The 12,705-nt window shown below is 39.2% G+C and overlaps 1 protein-coding gene across 2 annotated transcripts in view; it reads right to left on the reverse strand.

Annotated features, from left to right (window-relative positions):
* Window positions 1-12,705, reverse strand: part of LOC124550870 — a 163,834-nt gene that overhangs the window by 53,489 nt on the left and 97,640 nt on the right. For both annotated transcript variants that reach the window (XM_047125618.1, XM_047125617.1), the window contains exons 13-14: window positions 11,762-11,972; window positions 1,480-1,568 (exon numbers count right to left, since the gene is read on the reverse strand). In XM_047125618.1, the coding sequence (XP_046981574.1) occupies window positions 1,480-1,568; window positions 11,762-11,972 (300 nt within the window). The remainder of the gene's footprint in view (window positions 1-1,479; window positions 1,569-11,761; window positions 11,973-12,705) is intronic.

Below are 12,705 nucleotides of genomic sequence, written 5' to 3' on the forward strand. Positions count from 1 at the left end.
GCAAGCATTCCGTCACAGATAATATGTTTCATAATGCTGTTGGTAACGGGTTTAGTTAATTATCATAAGCTGGCTATTACGAGTGACTGTGATTGTGTGTAAGTGTTTAAACTAGAACTTAAGATTAGTATGAGCTTGGGAACATTTTTGTATCAAACAAGTGCCAATAAATCTAAGTTTTCACTCGCAAACTACCTTTTACTCATTTGCTCAGTTAATGTGATACTGAAGACATTTTTGCAGCCATTGGATCCATATAATGCTACTGATTGTACTACAGCTTTTCCAGTATAGAAACACCATTTGTTTTTGAGAGAGAAGGCAAGTGGACCAGACTGCAGAAGAAGTAATCACCCTGAGGTAAGTGAACATTATTTCTGTAGGACGAGTGCTAGTAACTGCGACACTGCAATATGTTATAAATTTTTATGTTCACACACATATGCCATTTTGGCAGTAATGTTGTTTTAAAGTATTATAAATAAATATTTTATTTGGTAAGTTTTATAAATTTCACAAACCAGTGTGTAGGTGTACTATTACAATTGGAGCACATTCTCAGTATGTCGACGAGACTAATGTGTATTTATATTTCTGGGAGACCTGAGAAACTGAGGTTGATGGCTAGTTACTATTGAAAGTGGTCACAAAATAACTATTTTACATCGAGAAATCTTGGTTTCTAACACTATAGAATAACCTTTAGATATTGTCTGAGCAGAGACATGTTCTAGTTCACACCTCAGACTACTGAATTTTAACTGAAATATTGGACACACAGCCCCACATAGGAACACATACCATACTATAAGACAACATGTTGAAAACCTAGGCACTGCGGAAGACATTTATTTCACAGTTGGCACCAGTGCAATCTCCGGTTGCAGTTGGCACCACTACACCTGTGCCAGTCCATTAGTTTTCAAAGAGCCGATCACATTCCTAGTGGAAACAACAGTACAGAACAAGAGTACAGATTTTTATGAAGGATTAACCTGACAACAGGGGGGGGGGGGGGGGGGGGGGAAGTGAGTTGCAATTGTGTTCCACAATTCTACAATGAACTGACAACACTGACAGGTGCCAATAACTCTGTGAGCTTCCTCAAAAACCGTATTTATGACCCCCTCTGCAAAACAAATGTTACAGACACTATCCTCCCCAAGTCGTATTTCATTATTTGTTTAATCTTTTAACTTTCTTCTGTCACATTTTGAGACAAGTTTATTCCACCCCTGCCATCTGTTATATCTCGCAGCCTCTTACAAGAGAGGGACGAGATGATTATTTGAAAATCACAGTAACAATCTAAAGTCATTAAAATGTACAAATTTCGCAGCACTTTGAAAAGAAATCATCCAGTATTTTTATTTTCTAATCGACCAAAAAATAATCAGTTTTCTTCTTTCTCTACAGAGATATTTTGTGATCAGAACTACACACTATGAAATTTGCCTACAGTGTTTTACCAGTACTGACCTGTTCCAACTAGCTGTTCCCGGACACAGGCACATAGTTACACCTCTGGCGTAGTAATCCTGTGCGGCATCCACGAAGTTGTAATCAGCCTGCAACCAAGTGCAAGGAAGAAACAAACTGCAATGAAATATAAAAATGACTGCTTGCTAAGGGTCACAGCTGCAGGTGTAAATGAAAACTCTTACACTACTGAGAATGAAGGTCTCTTCTTCAGGTGAAAATGGAAGAGCACTGACGACCTTTGTCCTTTGGCATGACCGACCCTTCTGCCCCTCCCTTTTCAGGGTGGCTACTCAAACTTGGAAAAAAATTCCAGGTTTGAGGAGGAAGACAGTGTAATAATGAATTTTCTTTTTTTCTCATCTGAGCTATATATCAGCCATAAGCAGTTGTTTAGCTGCAGTTTTTAAATGTCAATAATTTATATGGAATAATATTCATATAATTAACCCACTATGAGATATTAAGTATTTTAAAATTTGTGATTTATAAAACTCAGTTTTAATGCTTGGTTAAAAATGCAGACTTCCCTGAGATTTTACAAAATTTCTGAAATTCCCTTAGGTTTACCTTATTTTTTTCCTGGTAAAATTTAATTCCCTGAGAATTCCAGGTTTTCCAGAAGAATCGCCATCTTGCTTTTAACCTATCCCTCTCTCATCCCTGACATAGAAACTGTCAGTTCCGAAATCTACAATAGTGTTTGAACTTTCAAATTATTCCGTCAGCAGTACTGAAGCTACACCTCCCTGAAGTAAGAATGTCTGGTTAACAGTAACACCTTGTCGAGACTGATACATAAATAAATATACCATGTCATAAGTGTGTGAAATATACAAATTTTTCTACAAAATGTATTGTTATAGACCCTTACAAAAAGAATGCATTGGGCTTGGCTGATGACAAGGGCAAAAATATTTTGTATATAAGCATTTTATTTAAGGAAATATTCAAAATTTAAGATTCAGGAAAACTACACACACTTAAAAACAAATATTTGTTTTAGGACTAATATACCTCACCTCCAGGCCCTGTTTCTCTACAATGTAAAAAGCATTAGGTCTCCAGGAAATATTGCTATTCAAAACTGTAATCATCATAAAAAACACACCCTATTAAACTGTATAATGTAAACCTTTCAAAAATCCACTGCTACCATTCTGTAGCCATCGTTCTTCTGTATCCAAAAATGTAACCTTTACTAGAAAAACACGGTAGTTAGATAACCAACACATAATCAAAATAACCAGTTATCTAATGCATGAAAGTACTGCTTAAAATTCCATCATGTCATTATTGAATATGCAGTTGCCCTGTAGTTTAACATTTCATAAAAACCTCCTTACAGTAACTGTTCAGCATGCACACAGTAATGTCTTGTAGTTGACTACAGTTAATCGGTACAGAATGTTTGGAGTCGCACCACAGGGATATAGTCACAAATAGTGGAGTCTCAGCAAATCACTAGAATAGAGTCAGAATAAGTATTACAAATTGGCATTCATATATTTAGGATACACTCAGTGGAGATTGTGTACGGTGCTGACCTTAACAAACTATGAAAACTAAGACAAACTTATCTAGGTACTAGCGATAGAAGGAACCGACTGGTTGAAAACGAAACTGGTTAGTTCAGTTCTGAATACAGTGTATGCTTCTATATTTGTTTGGTCTCAGACACAGCAGCAATGCTAAAATTTTTGTTTTTAAATAAACTTTTATTTTAAAAAAATAGGCAATTTGTATGTATAATATTTCCATTGTTTTGAAAGACTGTGTTATAGAAAATGGGAACAGTGATCAGTGCTACTTTAGTAACAATACGACAAAGAAACAAGCAACAAACATATGGCACAAGAATTGGTACAGCTTCACTGAGAGAAGAGTGTACATGCTGCCATGTGGTGTGGACTATCGGATAGTACCCATGCTCATGCAGTGTAAGAGACTTGCCTCATATGGTCTACACAGTACTTTCTCAATGATGTCATCAGACACTGCTTGTATTACAGAATGGCACCATCACTACTCTGGAAGTGCTTTATGAAGTGTGGTGTCAAAAGATTACAAAAGGAAGGAGACACAAATAATGTACAGCATCATATAAGGAGAAAACTTAAGACTCAACAATCCATTCATAGTTTACAATAAAAATCGAAAGTTACCGATCTGTTGCTTGAGTCTACATAATATGCCTTTATCTGCTTGTAGCTTTTGAAAACAGACAAATTAAGATGAAAAATAGATTTCTTCGATCTCCGTTTTCACCCTTTAGCGCCGACTATTCGTAGTGCCCAAATAGTTGTAGGATTTTTGATTAAACATGACTTTTGAACCGAGTTTCATAAAAATTAAAATCATCGGAGAATGCTGTGATTTTTTTGTAGTATTCAATCACTTATCAATTTTCCAGCAAAGCAGCAAATTGTGGATGGACTAAGTTTTCTTTTATTTGCCTATTTCATTTAATATTTTGAATCTATTTGTCTTGGAACTAAGGGAGTCCAAATTTTTCAATCTTTGTTCGATTTCTATGTTTACTACAGGAAATAAAAGGAATAAGATACCATAAACTGGTTATTTCAGAAAGCAATTATTTTGATTGCTTTTAACACTCAGATTAAACTAACTTTGGCAGACAGGGAGGGAGGAACAATATAAAGGAAAACAGGTTGTTCCAGTGACAACTGCTATCCCTACACTAGGTACACATAATTATTCTGAAAATACACATTTAGTAAATGTACTTTGAACATTTACAGTGTACCTCAGTTATCTAAAATTGTGCCAAGCACCTACACCAATCGATTTTTTTCATACGCAGCTCTCCTTCCACTCCCCTGTAGCAGATGCCCGTATGAACCAGGCGGTGTGCTATTTTTCATTCCCATATTCAATCACTCACTCCAGTAGGGTCACAGTGAAGAAGGAAATGTTCTTATGAGTGCAAGATTTCATCCTTATCGGTCTCTCTACCAATTATCTCAATACGATACCGAGTAAATAATGTTTGCATGTTTGTTTCAGAGTAGCACAGAGTGGCCCACCGCACAGTACTCTAGACTCGTGGGCCTCTCGGGCACGGCCCACTGCATTCGGCGCAGCTGCCTGCCGGCCCGTAGCTCTAGGCTGCCTCGCCCCATTCCAGTCCACTGCACTGGCGGGCTGCATGGCAACTCGGGTAACCATAGGTAGATGGACGATGTGCCACACTACCGAGGAGGTAGACGTGCCTCACCCATCGTTACTGAGCGGTAAACACAATCCGCCCTCACTGAAGGATATTTTTATTCACAGATGTTAGATAGGTTTTAAATGGTCACAATGAATGTTAATGACTTCACACATTACGTTTGTTAACATGATGCTCAATGTTATTCTGTCCATATTGGATCTTTTGAACTCTGGAACTGTTAATGGTAGTTGGTGATTGACACAACGAGCCATAAATACTTTTGAAATGTTTTGTTTTAGTACCATAACTGGTTTTGGGCTACCATGCATGCCTTCAGATGGCTAATATTTTTTGTTAGATGTTTTGACCAACAGCATGTCGTCTGCCCCACATCGTATCAGCACTTCTCTTTGAATGTTATCACCCAGTTTTGGTACATCTGCAAATTAGGTTGTAAACAAAACATGAGAGTCCAGCCAACAAAATAGGAGACAATATACGACAGATACTGGTTTCTTCTTTCGCTACATACCCACAAATCTGTAGTTGGTGAGCATTCACCTTCTGTTATACAAGACGTTACCTCAGGTGTAATTATAGGGGATAGGCAAAATAATGTGAACAGTGGTCGTAATGGAATAGTTGTGTTTGACAATCAACAATGCAGGTAAGGCATGTGTGGTGCTGGAGTGTGCATGTTCAGTACGGACTAGGGATTAACGCACACTTTCTATTTCCATTCAGAGGCCGAGGTTGACATGCAATGAAAGACCTAGCAGATTTCCATAGAGGACAGATTGTGCGGGCCCAATTAGCTCGAGCATCAGTAACCAAGACAGCCTACACAAAACATGGAAAGACATCAGCATGTAAACGTAACAGTGGACGCAAATCAAAACTAAATGACAGGGATTGTTGTACACCACCACGAATTGTGTCAAAACAATACAAAACTATGGCAGCTAAAGTGATTGCAGAGCTCAACAGTCATCTTCGAGACCCCCTATCTATCAACACTGTCCGCTGAGAACTACATTAAGCGAATATTCGTGGATGAGCTGCTACAATGAAACCATTAGTGACGACAACCAACACAAATAAGCATAAAACATGGTGCCAGGAGCATAAATCCTGGATGGCTGATCAATGGAAATATGTCATACGGTCCGACGACTCATTTTCATTAGTTCCAACATCGGGTCAGTTTTACATCTGGAGAATGCCAAAAGGAGCCTATAATCCTGATTGCTTGATTCCAACAGTTAAGTATGGAGGTGGATGTGTGATGGTGTGGGCAGCCATACCACGGTATTCTGCTGGTCTCATTATTACTCTCAAAGGCCATATTATAGCCTATGATTATGTGAACATTTTAAGTAATCAGATGCACCCCATGACTCAAATGTTGTTCGCCAACAATGGTGACATATTTCAAGACAATGCACATGTTCACACAGCCAGCACAATACAATTGTGGTACAAGGTGCACACAGCTGAACTGCAGCGTCTTCCCTGGCCAGCACAGTCCCTGGACTTTAACATTATCGAACCTTTGTCGGCAATATTGGAGCACAGATTCCGGAGCAGATTTCCGCCTCCATTGTCACTACAGGAGTTGGAAGAGGTTCTGAACAAAGAGTGGCATACATTCCAGTGGAGACTATACAATTATTATATGCCATTATTCCAAGAAGAATCGCAGCTGTATTATGGGCAAGTGGGGCTCCAACCGCTTATTAATAAACCATTCCCAAGTAAGTACAGGTGTTCACATTATTTTGCCTATCCCCTGTACATCTCTTACCACTTTGTGCCAGGTGGCACAACATGAATTTGGGATACTATTCTGGAAGTTGCTCCATTGTCAAGTAATGTCCAAATAAGATCCAAAAAACCTTTACCTCCTATGGTTCCATACAACCTTAAGTCTCGTGCACACATAGCCACACATTTATCGACAATTATCTCCTGAGCAGGTTTAGGAACGCTTTTCTCATCCACACAAGAACCTAATTTATTAGACGCACACAGATGGCGAAAAATGTGCAAAGTGCCACTTGAGGCTTTAGTACAAGTGTAAATTTCACCAAACAGCAAATAAAATTAACGTTTCTCCCCACCCCTATTCAGTATGGGCTTAAATGGGACCCAAATTGAACTTTTTTAGATTTGTTTCATGCTTTGTAGTTCTATTTTCATGATTGAATAATTTTTATTTTTCTTCCCTTTTTCTTGACATGCTCTCCCTTCTTTGTAAATCAAGTTTAGTTTCCACACTCATTTTCTGTCTTACGAAAAAATGGAGAAGTCACACCACTCCACTAAGCACTGCTATGCTCACTGCTCCTCAGTGCAACCACCAGCCTGTAGGCCACAGCATACCTGCGTTAGCACACAGCACTGCTCGGCCCTTGGGGTGACGTCACAGACTCGCTTCGTCTGAGACTGTTACAATATAGTGCAGAAAGAGTTGGCGGCCTTGGTCCATGTTCATGACAATGGTTTGTTTCTGTCGCATTTGAAGCAGCTATTAACTTTATTTTTATGGTCACAATCTAAAATTATAATGTCTCAAAAAATTATTTCAATTTTATTTACATAAATCTAAAAAGACTCTGAACATACCAAAACTTCTGACTCAATTATTTAAAAAGATTAATTTTTCTTGTAAACGCTCTACACAAGACCTTTCACTGTACAAGTATCGCCGACTGGTCAGTCTTCTCTTCTGTATTTATAGAAAATGGAGTTAACTGGATTCAATTGTATAGTTCAGCCCTGTGGCCGAAAGTACCTTTTATTTTAATCATCAGAGAATGATTAATTAGCGTGTCTGACAATATGGAAGAAATTAATTCGTAAGGTAGTAAAAAAATAGCTAGTTCCATTTGCAGCTTGAAATAACCAAATGAATCCACGATGAATATGGAACTACAAATTGTTTGTCTCAAATAAAGTTTTGTGGAGGCCGACGATACAAAAGATAATTAAAAATATGTTTTGTTTCCTGTTCTCAAATATTGCAATATATGAGTTATCTGGTATAAGATGCAATTAAAATTTATCCTCGAGTCCATAGGTGAGAACAGCAATAAGGGCATTGCAATGGAGAAGAGTGTGTGTGTGTGTGTGTGTGTGTGTGTGTGTGTGTGTACATGCGCGTTCTACCATATCCCACTTCATGTTTATGTGCCTACCTTCTGCTTGACCACCCCACAGCACAGTGATCGGTTATCTTGACTTGTTCAAAGGTTACACAAAATTAAACTGCAAAAGTACATGCACATGCACACGCAAACTTTTGATGAAGCTGCACTTTTCAAATGTAATCTGCGGTTGCTGGAAACAACAGATTTGAATAGAGCCAAAACAACTAATTTGAAAGAAACAATGGACGGAGGCAAATACAGTCTGCTGCTGAGAAGCATTTTCGTGTCAGAAATCGTGTTGACACTGATTACTCGTTCATGTACGAGTGAGGTAAATACATCAAACCATCATCTTTTTCAGTGTAACAATACTTCAAGAATAATAATGGATAAATTCTTTAATTTTCTGGCTACAGTGTCAGTAGCTGCTAGATAAATAGTTTATTAATTCTGGAGTCTTACATACAATTGGGCTGCCAATATGCACTTCTTTTCTGAGTCCTCCTTTTCTCCAGCCCCAAAACATGTGTTTAGTCTCATTCATCACATTGCAACTGGTGGGGAGTTGAGGTGGGAGATGTGGCCTCGTGGACAGTTTTCACCCTTTTCGATTTGATGCCAGTGGGTTTCATAGGAATTTTCACTGTCGGCACTGTGCTGTACATAAAAAATAAAAACCAAGAGTCCTGGATGAAATACAGATGAAACATGTAAGCATGCAACACATCGCTCTGCAAGTGAGAATCAGGAGGTGGAACACTGACCCCAAAAAGCTTTAAGCAATGAGATGCGACATGCACGATGCTAAGAAACCGCCTTTAAGCACACATTGTTACTACTACAAATACAATACCCATAGCAATTACTGCCACTAAACACTTCCCTTTTACACAATAACTAATAGAATGCGAACGTTGAAACGTGATGAGGCGAGGCCGACAACCGAGTTTACTAGTTCTGTAGGGCAACACTTTTCGGACGGTGGAGTAGCGATGGGAAAAACTGACCAGTTAAACCGATACTGGTATTTCAGTTCTGAATAGCCAATATTCTTCAGTATTTATTTAGTCTCAGTTATAGTAAGTATTTTTCATTTTTCTACTAATTACTCAACAAAAAATTGAAACATCAGTTAGCCATAGCAGCAGTGCTATACTTTTTCATTTTTAAATAAACCTGTTTTAGAAATGAGTTATTTTTATCCATAAAATTTGCACTGCTTCGAAATTTTGTTTTTTATGGGAAGTGGGAAAAGCATTAACAACAATGCGGACAGAAATGAGAAACAGAGACATGGCTTAAGAATTGTTACAGCATTGCTGAGACGGTAGCATACCTGTTAGCATGTGACCTATTAGATAGCCCGCATGTACATGTCCTGTGCAAGATGACTTAACAATGAAATATGGTGCTTCATTTGCTTTAAAAGGTTAAACAGTTGTCTGTCTTTTCTATTAAATAATAAGAGAAAGAAAATTATAACAACAGTAATACGTAGCTGATCTGCTGTCTGTGTCTACGTAATATGCCTTTATCTCCAGAATGAGATTTTCACTCTGCAGCGGAGTGTGCGCTGATATGAAACTTCCTGGCAGATTAAAACTGTGTGCCCGACCGAGACTCGAACTCGGGACCTTTGCCTACCAACTGAGCTACCGAAGCACGACTCACGCCCGGTACTCACAGCTTTACTTCTGCCAGTACCTCGTCTCCTACCTTCCAAACTTTACAGAAGCTCTCCTGCGAACCTTGCAGAACTAGCACTCCTGAAAGAAAGGATATTGCGGAGACATGGCTTAGCCACAGCCTGGGGGATGTTTCCAGAATGAGATTTTCACTCTGCAGCGGAGTGTGCGCTGATATGAAACTTCCTGGCAGATTAAAACTGTGTGCCCGACTGAGACTCGAACTCGGGAGTGCCCGCGAAAGGCAAAGGTCCCGAGTTCGAGTCTCGGCCGGGCACACAGTTTTAATCTGCCAGGAAGTTTCATGCCTTTATCTGCTTGTAGCCTTTGAACATGGACAAATCAACAAGAAAAATACCGTATTTACTCGAATCTAAGCCGCACCTGAAAAATGAGACTCGAAATACGGGAAAAAAAAAAAAAAAAATTCCCGAATCTAAGCCGCACCAGAAATTTGAGACTCAAAATTCAAGGGGAGCGTAAAGTTTTAGGCCGCACCTCCAAATCGAAACAAAGTTGATCCATTGTAATAATGAGACACAATTTAGGTCGAATGAATGACGATACAGCTACAGTAGTTTGGTTCGAGTCGTAATCTTAGCAGTTAAGCTTTACCAGGTAGCCATTGCTATGCGTCAGGCGCTCCGTCCGTATTTATACGGGTACCCTTCCTTTTTCGCGTGCTTCGTCTGGTTTGAATCGATTGCTTATTTTGCTTTGATCTGATAAGTGCTGTTTTCTTTGTTATAGGTGTTTGCGTCACTCTAAGCTGAAAATGCATTACTGTACTGTGTCACGCATTGTTTGTCGCATTCTGATAGTGCGTGTTTACGGCCTGTCGCCGCTCGCGGCATAGCTTGCTTTTGTGCGTGCTACTGCCGCTTACAATTAAAAAAAAAGACAGAGTAATCGTCTCACTAGCGAAACAATGGCAAGAGACTGCTATTTGTTGTTACTTACACTGCTGCTTTCTTTGATAATGATCAACAAGAACCAAATAATAGACTGCGTATGATAGAACATGTTCTAAACGAGAGTTAGGCGAAAATGTTTCTCCGTTTGAAAATCTTTGCGGCCGGTTCTTTAGCACATCAAATTCTGCATGAAATTAGTCATCTTAGAATTAAAAATCTAGTCAGTTGCCGTGCTTCATTTCTGACTGTATCACTATTAGGCATAAGAATAATACGAATATAAACATGACACGATACGTATATTCTTCCGCGTTTGCTGTTGTCTCACTCTAGTTTCGTAGTTTATTAGGCAGGCAGGATTTAAATGAGATAGCAGCAAACACGAAAGAATACATGGCAAAATGTTTATATTCGTATTATTCTTATGGTGAAGAGAATATTGCATGTGATTCACATTTCATCAGGTTCCTGTTAGCAACCATCTCTTCCCACAGGTAGGAAAAAATTCAGAAAGTAGAGTTGGCCATATTGACAAACATCCCAAACAGTCTTGCATGTCGGATTTTCGTAGTACATTGAAATTCTGCTACAATCGAAGATGAACAATACGGGATTTGTATTTACTTCGTTGGATAATGTATGAAAATGCAGTGGTCGAAACTCGGGGCAGAGAAAAAAAAGCTCGCCTTCCACCTTTTTTTTTAAATTTATTTACTGACGCGGAGGTTTTGGCGCCAGTATTTATCTTTGTGCCTACGAAGCATGCCTGTGTAGCGCTACATATATTTGACGGCAGAAGTTAGTTGTGGCGGCACCTACCAACATTTTTCATAACTTCCACTTGCTTTGCACTCGATTCTAAGCCGCAGGCGGCTTTTTGGATTACAAAAACCGGAAAAAAAGTGCAGCTTAGATTCGAGTAAATACGGTAGAGTTCTCCAACTTCAGTTTTCACCTTTTAACATAGACTATCCGTAAAGTTGAAAAGTGTTATGATCCCCGGTTACAGAATGATTTTTTAGCATAGTCTCAAAAAATTAGAATCAATAGGAGAATACTGGTGCTTCTTTCTAGTATTCAACCACTATTCGCTTTCTGAGAAAAACAGCGAATGATGAGAGACTAAGTTTTCTCTTACTTGCTTATTTAATTTAATATTTTGATTCTATGTATCTCAAAAGTACGAGAATCCAAACTTTTTCAATCTCTGTTTGATTTCTAGATTTACTACAGGAAATAATAGGAATAAAAAAATGAAAGTAAGTTATTTCAGAAACTGGTTATTTTGAGAGGTTTTAGCAGTCAGGTCAATGATATTCCTACAGTGGAGTGGCAGGGAGTGAGGGAGAGAACTCATACCTGGAAGCCATACTGCACGAGTACCACATTGGAAGGCAGTGCTGGTGCGGCTGGCTGCAGTGAGTTGGCACACAGCATGAGGGTGACAGAGGGCGGTAGTGACAGCAGGTGCCACAGCTGACGTGCCGCCCCCTCCTGGCCGCCCCCGCACGCCCCCTCATTGGCTGGCGGCAGCAGCAGGCTGCACAGCTTCGGCCCGACGTGGACGTACCTGCAAACCCCGTGACGTTCAACACTGGGCACAACTTTTGCCAGGTACGGTGATTCTTTTCCAAACTCCTAGTAACTACCACAGACTCAAGATTCACTATTCGTTACTGTTAATATGAAGTACAATTCTAAAGAATATGCCTGAGCTAGACACACTCTTCCTTTTGTATCCGTAGCTGATAGCAAGAAAGTCACTCATTTTGCTAATCCTCATCCAAAATAAAAGCTCTCATCATCAAAATCTAACTCCTCAATCTTGGGGGAAGGGAAGGGAGAAGGAGGGAGATAATCTTCAAATCTGGAGGAAAGAAATAGAAAGCAAGGTAGCTCAAGAAATGACAAAACTGCATTCAACAACACTGAAAAAGGGTACGATTTCAGAATGCATGAGGCTGTTATGAACAAGTGATGAAAGGGAGCATTACAACAATGCGAAATGGCAGTCAAATTCCCGGGAAATGGCAGTCACATTCCCAAATCTGCCAGAAAAAAAAAATCAGTTTATTGCCAGTAATACCTGGGTAAAGAGCTTCAAATGTAAACATTCAACAAGACAGCAAAAAATTCACAAAATTCGTCATCAAACTTGATGTTGCCACTCTGGGACAAACAGTGGAACCATCTTCAACTTTTATTGTATAATTAACATTGGCTACACTGCATTCCAGCATGAATAATTTATATGTGTAACAGATCACTGGATTACAGAGGCACTAAGATGGTTTTGGTGCAAA

Source organism: Schistocerca americana, chromosome 9, assembly GCF_021461395.2.
Source record: "Schistocerca americana isolate TAMUIC-IGC-003095 chromosome 9, iqSchAmer2.1, whole genome shotgun sequence".
In the NCBI taxonomy this organism is placed as follows: domain Eukaryota; kingdom Metazoa; phylum Arthropoda; class Insecta; order Orthoptera; family Acrididae; genus Schistocerca; species Schistocerca americana.